General features: G+C 45.2%; 1 protein-coding gene across 4 annotated transcripts in view; it reads right to left on the reverse strand.

Moving 5' to 3' along the window:
* The window catches only part of Wasf2 (WASP family member 2), a 66,960-nt gene that overhangs the window by 17,557 nt on the left and 36,174 nt on the right, over positions 1-13,229 (reverse strand). For 2 of the 4 annotated variants that reach the window (XM_021159839.3, XM_085838875.1), the window contains one exon: positions 5,909-6,081. In XM_021159839.3, coding sequence (XP_021015498.1) covers positions 5,909-6,038 — 130 coding nt within the window. In that variant the 5' untranslated portion in view covers positions 6,039-6,081. Of the gene's footprint in view, positions 1-5,908; positions 6,082-6,262; positions 6,389-6,449; positions 6,495-13,229 lie in introns of those variants that run through there. The other 2 variants (XM_021159838.3, XM_021159840.3) reach the window with 2 other exon arrangements.

Below are 13,229 nucleotides of genomic sequence, written 5' to 3' on the forward strand. Positions count from 1 at the left end.
GCTGTCTTTAGACACACAAGAAGAGGGCATCATATCTCATTAGAGATGGTTGTGTGACACCGTGTGGGTGCTAGGAATTGAACTCAGGACCTCTGGAAGAACAGCCAGTGCTCTTAACCACTGAGCCATCTCTGCAGCCTGGAACAAGTACTCTTTTTTTTTTTTTTGGTTTTTCGAGACAGGGTTTCTCTGTGTATCCCTGGCTGTCCTGGAACTCACTCTGTAGACCAGGCTGGCCTTGAACTCAGAAATCCGCCTGCCTCTGCCTCCCGAGTGCTGGGATTAAAGGCGTGCGCCACCATGCCCGGCAGAACAAGTACTCTTAATAGTCAAGCCATCTCTCCTGTGTTGTACTGTTGAATATTGTATGGATGCATCACCTGTCAATTAAAAAGCCTATGGCCTATGGCTTAGACAGGAAATGGAGATGAGACACCTGGGAGGACAAAGCATTCTGGGGTAGAGCTGAGGCAGAAGATCAGAGATGGATGCCCAGTACCTGAGCTCAGGTAACCGGCCACATGGCAAAATGTAGATTAAAATAATGGAAAGAGCAGTGGATTATCTTAAATTCTGATTCTAGTTAAAGAGTCTGGCCATATGGCCAAGGTATTTGTAAATATATTTTGAGTCTAGTCTTATTTCTAGGAGCATGGGACTGGGACGTAGACCCAGGAACTAACTTTTACACTGGGTACTTCTTGGGCAGTCACAATCAGATTTAGTCTCACCTGTAAACTGGGGACTGTGATTATATCCTCCCATCATACTATTAGATTAAATAAGCTAGCAATCTAAGTTGTCACAGTGAACTTCTCTCTTATACTGCTGCTCAGCCATGGAGACAATTTTTCAGAGTTCAACTATTTAAGCCAGTGTGAGGCCTCCCCAAGCCCTGAGAGGCTTCACGTGGGCCAATGAGTCCCGGTGAAGCCCAGGAATGATAGCAAGACCTGGTCACAAAACCAAATGCCTATTAAATACCCTAAATCCCACGCTTAGAGGACGCTCCCAAACCCAATTCAGAACGATAACGTTCACTTTAATCTACAGAACAGCTTCTGGGGCTGGTGAGATGGCTCAGCGGGTAAGAGCACTGACCTGCAGCAGGACATCAGCAGTGAAGGACAGTGGAAGATGTAGACCTAACCTGTTTGCCATAGTCACATCCTTAGAATAAATTTTAACTGTAATTCCAATCAGATTTGATAGTTCCTATTCTTCAGATGTAAAAAAAAACTACTGCAATTTCTGGAAACAGAAGTATGATACTTCAAAGAGACAGAGTCAGAGCCAGAGATTTATTCTGTTGGCACAGTGATGGTGTAGCATGCACAAAGCCCTGGGTTTGCTCTCCAACACTGCACTGTAATAGTATATGCTGGTATTCCTACAATTGGGAGATGAAGGTAAGAGGATCAGAAATTCAAGCTCACCCTTGGGTTAGATGATAAGTTTGATGCCAGCCAGGCCTACATGAGGCTGTCTCTATTCAAATTAACAAATAATGACTGGAGAGAAGCTCAGTGGTTAGAGCCCTGGCTGCTCTTCTGAGAGACCCGGGTTTAATCCCCAGCACTCATGTGGCAGGTAACAAGCATTTGTAATTGCAGTTCCAGAGGTTCTGACACTGATGACCTCTATGAATGAGCACTGTACACACGTGGTGCACAGACAAACATGCAGGCAAAACACATATACATATAAAATAAAATCTAAAATAAATCAATTTAAGTAATTAAAAGGACAGGAAATAAAAGGAAAGGAAAAGAAAGTGCCTGGTCCAAAGGTGAACCTCACTCATCCAGACAGCACCAGGACAGACCCGTATCTATCAGGACAGCCATTAACAGATACCACAGTTCGCCAAAAGGTTTCAGAATAGTCTTCAGGAGGTTCCCTCAGCTGCCTCTCAGCAAAATTCTTCAAGTGAAATGTTATGTGGAAGCAAAAACTAGTGAAACTCATTTTTTAAAAGGTGCATCTGGCCGGGCGTGGTGGCGCACACCTTTAATCCTAGCACTTGGGAGGCAGAGGCAGGCGGATTTCTGAGTTGGAGGCCAGCCTGGGCTACAGAGTGAGTTCCAGGACAGCCAGGGCTACACAGAGAAACCCTGTCTCGTAAAACCAAAACAAAACAGCAACAACAAAAAAACCAAAACAAAAAACCAAAAAAAAAAGGTGCATCTGTTCTTGTTGAAATCTGAGTGAGAGTTCCAGGGCTCTGCACAGGCAGTCCCACCCTCTACCCAATGCCAGAAACCTATAAACACCATTTCCTACAGGTTCAAGTTGGGTTCCACCCTCCTGGATGGGCACAATACTGGTCTAAAGTGCAAGCTGAGGCTGGGCATGGTGGTGATGGGCATGGTGGCGAATGTCTTTAATCCCAGCCCTTGGGAGGCAGGAGCAGGGCAGTCTCTGTGAGTCTGAGGCCAGCTTGATCTGTGGGATGTGCTAGGGGTCCCTGGGGAGAGTGGAAGGGGTAATCTGGGGCATGGTTGAGATGCATCAAGATACACTGTATACATGTATAAAGTTGTCAAGAAATAAATAAAACACATTCTAGTAATTAAATGCAATTTAGTAAAAAGAACACAGATAATTTGTATTATGGGGTTTTGCAGGAATAGAAACAAGTAATAACCAGGTTCAACTGTTAGCCGTAGGACCAGGGCAACACCCCACACTGATGACGATGGAGTAGAAGCATTAAAGAAGGTCTAGAAGACAGGCATGGTAGTATAAGCCTTCAATCCCAGCACTAGGAGGCAAAGGCAGGGAGTCCTGCCCCTGGAGGTCACAAGATAACCTTTGAGAGTTGGTTCTCTCTACCATGTGGGCTCCAGGACTGGACTCAGGCTGCTTGGCTTGGCAACAGCAACCTTACTCATTGGGTCATCTCACTGGCCCTCCCGTCTCTATTTTAAAAGGATTTTTATTTGAGTATTGTAAAATGGGAAAAAATGGATTACAGAAGGTAAGAGCAGAAAGGAAGATAGGACCTTACGCTAGGCCAAAGAGCTTATATTATTCCATAAGGATTTTTTTTTTAAATGTGCTTTTCAAACATTTATTAAGCTAGGCCAGCGGCACACATCTACAATCCTAGCTATCTGGGAGGCTGAGACCAAGGTAAGCCACGGCAACTTAGCAGGATTCTGTCTCCAAATTAAAAAGGTAAAAATAAAAGGTGTGTGGCTATAGCTCGGTGGTAGTGACAGAGGAGGAGCAGGAAAACATTGTTGACAAACTAATGACATCTTTTTAAAACTGTCTAGGTTATCCACTGGATAAAGGGCAACCCAAAGTACAGGAAACTTTGTATCAATGAACAAACAAATCCCAAGTTAGAAGCAGGAATGATACTCTAGCATCTGGAAGGCTCATGGCCAGCCTGAGCTACACAATGACACCTGTCTCACAAAGTTTCAAAGCTCAGAATTGAATACAGGAAAAGTGAGTCATGTGTTTTAAGCCCACCACTGCTGGTAGACAGGACAGAGCTAAGCAGACACTGGAGAAGGCCAGAGAGAGGCATGGACAACAGATCCTCTGAGAATCACAGCGTTAGCACTCGGGAGCTGAGGCAGATGGGTCACAAATTTGAGGCCAGTCTGAGCTATATAATGAGATCCTGTCTTAAAAAATAAGTTAATTTATTACCTCAATGTAATTAAAAATATTTTAGGTAAGTCAACAAAGATCTCAACTAGGGCATGAACAGAACTGGTGATAGAGCAAATAAACTCTTTCTTTTTTTTTTTTTTTTTTTTTTTTTGAGACAGGGTTTCTCTGTGTAGCCCTGGCTGTCCTGGGACTCACTTTGTAGACCAGGCTGGCCTTGAACTCAGAAATCCGCCTGCCTCTGCCTCCCGAGTGCTGGGATTAAAGGCGTGTGCCACCACGCCCGGCCTGCAAATAAACTCTTAGCTAAATTAAAGGTTCACAGTTGACGCTGGGCGTGTGCTTAGCTCGCACAACGCAACGCCCTGGGGCGGAGCCTTAGGATAAGTAAATACAAAACCAAGGAAGAACTAACTGAACTTGAGTCTTACAGGCCTCTCTTTAGGAAAGTTATTTCATGCCTTTAAGCTTTCATTTGTTCATCTGAAAAACGGGAACACAGCTTCCTCTAACTGACAAGATTAAATAAAGTTATATCAACACCTCACTGAAAACTGGCATAAAACAGGCAATCAACATATTTGAGTTCCCCTCTCACCCTCTTTCCATTGTGCCCTCAAAATGTATTTTTTCCAATCTCCTTTGGTAGATTCTGAGCTCCCAGAAGTCAGGGGCCACCTCCTGTCCTCTCATTTCTGTGTCATTCCAGCATTATCCACATGTAAGACTCATCCAGTCCCTGCCACTGTGGTAAGTGAAGGGTAAGTTAGTGCCCTAATACGAGCAACTCAGTCCTTAGGTCAGCGTGAACCCTGGCTCTCAGATCAACGTCATGATAGAAGGCGTTTGCTCACAAGCGGACAAAGTCCACAACAGCCTCCATTAAAGCTGGGAACACCTCGGAGGGGGCAGGAGCTGCAGCAGCAGCAGCAGCAGCTGGACATTCTTTGTCCTGTGGAGAAGGAACCAGTGTATGGCTGGCTTCTATGCACTTGGCCTTCTGGGGTGACAGAAGCACAAAGCCTCTGCAGCTTCCTCCTGCTGCACTGCCAGCTACAGCTCTGCTGCTGTGCTGCCGTCAGGGTCTTTGTGTGCGACAGGCACTGCCAATGGGTTTATTCTCTTTGATGCCCCATCCAGGCTCACTAAGCCCTGGATCAACTGACACAGGTCCTATGCTAGGTGAAGGCTTAGGAGTCTCAGACTCCATACATCACCTGGTCACACAGCTCTGCCTCCTTGGCTCCTACTTTAAAGGTAGGGCCTATCACGCCGGAGGGGAATGCAAGCTTCTGATAGTCCTCTGCCTTCTCTAGGGGCAGTGATGTGACAGGAGGGGTGAGTGTCAGAAATAATTTACACAAAGTGCCTTTGCTAAGGAGGATCACTAAAGTGGCATTTCCACAGAGGTGCTTATGGGAGCTGGGGCAGCACTAGGCAAATGCAGGGCTGGTCCCAACATCTGCCTCTCCCACACCTCAGCTTCAAGGAAACAGAGTCAGCTTGATTCAGAACGGAATCCAAACCACACGCAAATAACCTTCCCAAGGCAGTCTCATTAATACAGCCAATTAAAGAAATTTTACATATAGAGAAGAATGGCTCCAGCTACCCTGTGTGTCACTGTACGTTCACACCGTGTGCTCACACCGTGTGCTCACACCGTGTGCTCACACCGTGTGCTCACAAAGCTCAGAACTCTCCCGATACTCTGGAGACTGCAGAAGTAATTTGTGCCCTGATCTTGGACCTGGGGGCCTGCAGCACAATTAAATGTGTATCAGGGATGAGGCGTCAGCCAGAATCGCTGAGAACACGCTTGCTTTGACTTCCCTTTGGGAAGATCGCGGTGGGGTGTTGGGTAGCTAGACTATTGGCGCACGTGAGGCTTCCACACGGAACAGATCGTCTAATTACAGGAGCATTCCTCGACCCAAGACACTGCTCTGTGAACCTCCCACTTCACACACAGAGAATTCTGCTCTGTCACTGCGTCTGCAGTTTCTGCTGCAGCCCTTCCTGCCATCCGTCCTGCAGATTCCTTTTGAAGCAGGTGGAGGGAAGGTAGAAGCTAGAGGGGTGGTGGTAGATGAAGAGAGGGTAGAAGGGAAGAAGAGGCACCAAAAAAGGAGCCCTTCTTGGAGCAGGGAACAGGGGATATATTTTTGCATTACCTAGGGAAAGCGGATGGGGGAGAAATAGGAACATGGAGGAGAGGGAAACTAAATAAAGAGCACCAACGACCCCTGAGGGCAAAGCACAGGCTCTGCGAGGCACTCACTCAGGCTGCCCAGCTGTCGGATGACATTTGCCAGGGTGATGTTGGTCCTGCATTCCAGCTCGCTTGTATCGCTAGGCAACGTCTGACGGCACAGGTGCCTTGGCTCGATGTTCCTGGTTACTAACGGCATAGTGGACCTGCTTCAGGCGAGGTTCTCAATGATGAAAAAAAACCTAAAAGGCAAAGAACAGGAAAACAGTACTCAACCACAGATCCCAGGCACACGGGGCTATGTGAGTCTCCTCCTTCTCTCTTGTGCTGTTGCTCTGATCTGAAACAGGTTTTTAAAAACCTTCCCCCCGACCCCACCCCCATGTTCTAGTCCAGGCAGCTCATTGTCTTCTCAGGGCTTACTAAGAAGTCTTGCTTAAAGTTTAGAAATTCTGAACTGGTGACGTCATGAAGGCAGCAATTGCTGCTCTAACCAGCAAGAACCCTCCAGGAAAGGAAGCATGATCAGAAAATAGCAGCCACAGGGATCCACAACAACAGAAATCAGATTCTAGGCCAACAGCTACAAGGCTCAAAAACAAAAGATAACCTCTGTGGCAAGAGGATGCAACCCAGCTGGTATGGCAGTACTTGCCTAGCACACACAGATGTAGGTCTGACACCCCGCCCTAACATGTCATAAACTGGACATGGTGATACACCATTTGGAGGACACTATGTAATCCCAGCATTTGGAGGACAGAGGAGGCAGGAGTATGAGAAGGTTATGGCCATTCTCAGCTAAACAGAGTGTAAGGTCAAACTGAGCAGATTTGCCTTTGTCTGGTAATCTCCACAATGACGTCAGCTGCCAACAGTGATCCATCCCACTGGTAAGTTCCTGGCTATACTTTCTCTCTCTAGGTCTTCCTGGATGGGTGACTGTTAATGTACAACTAAATACTAGCTGCCAGGATCTATTAACACTACCAAAGTTTAGTCTGTAAATTGACAGAATGAAGGAAAAATCAAGGAAAAATTTACATGTTCAATATGTCAAACGGAGCGCTAAGCCAACTGTGCTTTCAGATCCCAGCCCTTGCTTCTACCCAGTGTTCCTCTCCTGGAGTCAAAGGCCAGGAGCAGCAGCAGGGTGTGTCTGGGACAGACGCAGACACCCTCCTATTGCTGCTTTTTATCCTGATGGCCCTTCCCCAGACACACCAGCACCTCAGGCTTATATGGAGCTATCACTTTAGATTTCGATTACCAAATTCCTACATTACTAGTTTAGGAGAAGTCTTTTTCCTCCCAGACCAGGTTTCTCTGTGTAGTCTGAGCTGTCCTGGAACTCACTCTGTAGACAAGGTTGGTCTTGAACTCGGAGATCTACCTACCTCTGCCTCTTGAGTGCCACTACTGACAAACATTGGGAGAAGGTTTTATTCTCAACAAGGTGGGTATGACTAGAACAGTCAAGTCATAGTGGACAGGTCATGTTTTTACATCTTAGAAAACCTTAAAGAGGGCTGGAGAGATGGCTCAGTGGTTAAGAGCACTGACTGCTTTTCCAGAGGTCCTGAGTTCAAATCCCAGTAACCACATGGTAGCTCACAACCATCCATAATGAAATCTGATGCCCTTTTCTGGTGCATCTGAAGACAGTTACAGTGTACTTTCATATAAAATAAATAAATCTTTAAAAAAAAAAGAAAGAAAACCATAAAAAAATCTAAAATGTCATAAAAGCCTTTGTGCTACCTTACATCAAATGAAAAGGCACAGAAACAACTACAGAAACTCAACTATAAATTCCAAAGAAGAGGAGGAGGAGGAAGAGGAAGAAGAGAAAGAAAAGGAGGAGGAGGAAGAATGATCATCATCAAGTTTACTCACATCAAATCCTAAAACATCAGCTTATCACCAGACAAGCTGCCTGCAAATCCAAAACCCTTACTACAAGCTAATCACTACAGAGATTAAAAGCAAACCAACACATTGTTGCAGCAAAATGAAACAAAACCCCAAACTAACAAATACACAGAGAGGCAGTGGAGCCTTTTGGAACAGGCTGCTCCTTGTTATGGACATTCTGATCTGCTACAAGTAAAAATAAAACAGGAAGCCAGCAGCCTGGGGAACAAGATTTCCTGTCACCAAGAGCAACAACATAGGAACTAAAAGAACCAGCTGTTTGCTTCTAACTTTGAACCTCTCTAACGGTTGGTCGTCGCTGTGAGGCAGCTGTGCCTATCTTTGGGGTGCAGAGGTGTTTCCTAAATTCTTGTCCATTGTCTTAGGACATGACTCCCATTCCATTTCTCTGCTAGGATCCTCCTTGGACCCGAGAGGTTTTTAACACTAACTCCCTCCCTCCAGACTTTCCAGTTTAACTCTTCTACTTAAAGCCAACAGTACTAAGTACTCGATGCACCCCTACACTTAACACACAGTGATTAGTGAATCTACAACATGGTATAAAGAGTCTAGGGCCGGGTGTGGTGGCACACGCCTTTAATCCCAGCACTCGGGAGACAGAGGCAAGCGGATTTCTGAGTTCGAGGCCAGCCTGGTCTACAGAGTGAGTTCCAGTACAGCCAGGGCTATACAGAGAAATTCTGTTTCAAAAAAAAAAAAAAAAAAAGACAGAGAATGGGAAAAAATGTTAATATCCATCAAGAAAAACAAATGTGCTATTTCTTTTGTTTTTGTTTTGACCAGGTATGGGGGCCTATGCCTTTAGTCTCAGCACTTGGGAGGCAAGGCAGTAGTCTCTCTGTGTGTGTTAGAGGCCAGCCTGGTCTACATAACAAGTTCCGAGACAGCCAAGGCTAGATAGAAAAACCCTGCTTCAACACACACACACAAAAAAAAACCATTTCTGGGGCTGGAGAAAAACCTCAGAACAGACAGGGGTTCGAGTCCCAGAACCCACCTTCTTCTGGCCTCTGAGGGCATTGTACTCACACAGTGCACAGACACACATGCAGGCCAAACACCCACATAGAGAAAATAAAGATAAAAGTAAAATAAATATGGGGGATAGAAAGGAGATTTTTTTCAGAGACACCAAAGAGAGACAAGACACCCTGCCGTATAGAAGTACCTGTACCAAATGCTCCTTTTTCTTTTAGATAACCAAGGACTGGTTGTCTTCTATGGGAGAAGTATGAAATTATGTATAACCTGAAACACACTTGTAATTTGACAAAAGAAAAAAACCCTACATTTGAATGATAAACTTAGAAATAGCCAGCAGACTGCAGCCTTTAGACTCTCCATGTCATTTCTAACTGCAGAAATACATGGCTTGTGGAGTCAGGACACATGAGTTGGTCTCTTGACTCTGATACCTCATAATTGTTATCTTCAACAATTTTCCTATAGACACTAAAAAATGTATCCAAAACTCCCTCTACAGAGCTGTAAGGGATGGATAGGTATGTGTAGTTCCATAGGTCATAGGCAAATCTTCCTGTTGAATGAACTCTATTCATTGATAAATATTTAAAAACACTTTAAACCGTGGACAGATTACATAGTTGAATGCAACATTCACATAAAAAATTTAAAGATGAAACCCTGGACTTCAATGAATTTGATGGGTTTCCCCCCCCGAAGTTGCCCCTAGCTATACGCTCAGACCTCCTGAAATACAATCCTCTCTCCTCCAGTCTCTCCCCACTGTGCTCCTCATCTGAACCATGGAACAAAGGGAATGATTAGAGCGACTGTTTCCTCAATTTTCTTCCAGACTGTACATAAGGAGTGCCACTGTGGACGCCCTGGAGAAGTTAGTCTCTCACACACAGCAGGTGCCCCGTGGCATTAGCCTCTCATTCTCTCGTGGGCTCTGGTTAAGTCAGCTCCTCCAACAGCAGAAGCACGGCTTTATGGGAAACTCGGAGAACACTGGGTGTCGAAAACTACGGAAGCAAAGGCTATCCCCAGGCAGAAGGCTGGAGACCCACCATATCCCAGCTAACACTGCTTGAGAACCCAGAGGGCTGCAGGATGAGTCCAGCCCATCAGCCCCACCTGCTCGTCCCCCCCATCCTGGTCTATAGGCTATAGACACAAAGTGATAACAAGGGTGGTTGCTCCTTTAGTAAAAGGTGCCATCAAACCCTAAATGCTAGTGCTGGAGGGAAATATAAACAAAGTAAGGAGAACCAAAAAAATTAAGAAAAAGAAGTTATAGAAAAGAAAAAGAAAAAGAAAAGGAAAAAGAAAAAGGAAAAGAAGTTATGAAGGCTGAGGGTATAGCTCAGAGGTGAAGTACTTGGCTAGTGTGCACTAGGCCCTGGGTTTGATCCCCAACATCATTAAAAAAAAAGTTTAAAGTTCTAAATACAGGAAAGGAGTGGAATGCCTTGTTTTTCTTTTTTTTTTTTTTTTTTTTTTTGGTTTTTCGAGACAGGGTTTCTCTGTATAGCCCTGGCTGTCCTGGAGCTCACTTTGTAGACCAGGCTGGCCTCGAACTCAGAAATCCGCCTGCCTCTGCCTCCCGAGTGCTGGGATTAAAGGCGTGCGCCACCACGCCCGGCCTTGTTTTTCATAGAATCAGTCAATGTGTGTCCCAGTCCTATGTTAATTTTTTAACTGGGGGTTGTGTGTTTGTGAGCTATAAGAGGAAGTGTGTGCATGTACATACAAGCTAAAGGAGGGCACAGAGGTCTTCCTCTGTAACATTCACCGTATTCTCTGCAGACAGTCTCTCCCTGAACCTGAAGCTTGCTGCTTATAGCTAGCCTAGGTGGGCAGGGAACATCCTAGATCCTGTCTCCGCCCCACTGATGGGGCTACATGCATGTGTGGCCAAGCCTTGGCTGGTTTACAAGGGTGCTGGAGATCTGAGCCCTGGTCCTGATGCAGCATAGCAAGAGCTCTTACCCACTGAGCCCTCTCTCCAGCCCTTTAGTCATATATTACTTTTGATTAGGAAAATTACATAATATCACAATGGCTGCTAATCTCAGGATGTGAGGTCTTATCTTGAGAGTGTTAAATAGAAAATGAGTTAGAACTGTCAAAAACATAAAAGTTACAGAGAAGTAAATTTCAATTTATCTAGTTCTTTATAACTAGCGCAGCTCTATAGCAGAATGGCTTCTCTTTGCATAAAACTGTGAGTCTTCCCAGCCTGTGCACGAGCAACTGTCAGGCATGTTGAGGGAGGAAATCCTAAAATACAAGAAGGTACTGGGAGGCGGGTGGGGTCAAGTGTGTACAAAGCTGGGCTGGGAAGATGGCCAGAGGTTAAGAGCATCTACGGTTCTTGTATGCGAATCTAAAATCTGTTCCTGGCATCCACATAAGGCAACTCACAACCATCCAACACCTTTCTCTCGACTTTGTGGACATCATCATCTGCAGATGCACATATACACATGCCCACCTACATCCTCATACATAATGAAAAACTAAATTTAGGGGGTGGAGAGATGGGTCAGCAATTAAGACCTGGCTGTTCTTCCAGAGGACTTGAGTTGAATTCCCAGCACCCACATAGAGGCTCATAACCATCTGTAACTCCAGTTCCAGGAGATCTGATGCCCTCTTCTGTATTCCAAGGGCACCAGGCACAGATATACATGCAGGTGTACTAACATACATGCAGGCAAAACCCTCATACACCTACATTTTTTAGATTAAAAAAAAAAAAAAAGTATGTCAAAGGGCTTGGGTTCATCCCCAGCCTCACAGAAGGAAGAAAAGAGGTGAGGGGTCCAACTGCGCCTTCACAGCACTTTCTCAATCAGGGATGCAGCATGTGAGGGCAGAAAGGCTGCAACATCTGTCTGTCTCCTCACTGATGCCAGGGTGATTTGGCTGATGAAGTTGGCTAGGCAGGTGTCCTCCTTACTCCTTCAGCTTCATGCCTGTCCCTCCCAAAGCTGTATGCTCCCTCCTACACCACAGATTAAGCACCAGGACTATCTTGGCTGCTCTCCTCTGCTAAAGGCCCCAAAATCTCTCAAAGATGTAGATGCTAGGGATATAGTTCAGCAGTAAAGTGTTAAAGCACTTGCCTAGCATGTATCTGAGGCCCTAGGTTTGGTCTACAGTACCAGCACCAGCACCTACACCCACCGCAGACACCACCATCACCACTATCAGGAAAAAAAAAAAAAGAGTTTGTCATTCTCACCAGGTTTCAGTCTCCTCAACTGCAAAACCAACTAAGCTAAGTGATCTTTGAGAAACGTCCAAGGCCAGTACACAGGAGGTTGCGGCAGCAAGCATCACGGAGCACTCAAGGCTAGCCTGGGCAACACAGTAACTTCTAAAATATATGGATTTGCTTCTAAGCTGTCACAACCTCCTCACTTGGGAAACATCCACTTGTGTTCTAAACACAAGGTAAAACAAGTCGAGATTTTGCCAGTTACCAAGACCCATGTAATAGATACACAATTGGCCCAAAGAATAATCCAGAGAGAATACTGAGGTTAAGTTATTTATACTCTGGGAGGGGGGGGTCCCAGACCAATATGAGAGAATTATACCTGAAGAAGCCCAAAGGAAAGATGTATCTTTGGACCAGTTCCAAATATCCAAATCAGACCCAGAAGCAACCCCATATTCACCTCTAACAGATTTCAGCCTAAGGGAATAAATCCAAACACACACACAAAAAAAGGAAAAAAAATCTCACACATCCCTCTCTAGCCCTGGACTGGCAGTATACCAACCAGTCTGGATGTTGGCACCATGATGGGATTTATATTTTGAAAGTGAAGCTGGATGACAGGGTCTTTCAGATCTCCCTCAAATGATGGAATTCTTCAAGTATGCACAGTAGAGTTTAGCATGGAATATATGCATACCACATTAGCCCAGGAAAAAGCCCAACTTTTGCTTCCTGAACTTCTACAATCTTGTTGCCAACATCATTGGGTAGTTATGGGGTGGAAGGATGCTGCCCATGAGAAGCAGCAGCAGCCATGGTCTGTACTGCACATTCCGCAGTCCTGTTCACACTGAGAAAAGATATATGCCTGCCCAGAATGCAAGGATAGTCATTTTGAGCTGTTTATAATAAACAAACAAACAATTGATGACACCTGCAGGTTTCTATGATCGCATTCAAAAGGCAAGCATACAGGAGTCACAGCCATAACCCTCACAAAGAAAATGCTTCCCAAGGTAGTTCCTCTTTAAAACGATCAGCAGAAGAAGGGACAGGAACATGTGGGGACACTGGGTCTGGGCAATGGCAACTTCTGCTTTCACTTCAACTTTCCTCACTGCCCAGTTACCAGTGCTTTGAAAGGGGGTAAACAAGTTCACTCTGTAGTTTCCTCTTGCAAAAGGCAAATTTCAAATTTCCTTACTTAAAATTGTGCATTTCATCAGATTTAATATTTTGAATAGCTAAGTATGGGCA

The sequence above is a fragment of the Mus caroli genome, unplaced genomic scaffold (assembly GCF_978045245.1).
Source record: "Mus caroli unplaced genomic scaffold, Mus_caroli_1 scaffold_6, whole genome shotgun sequence".
Lineage (NCBI taxonomy): Eukaryota > Metazoa > Chordata > Mammalia > Rodentia > Muridae > Mus > Mus caroli.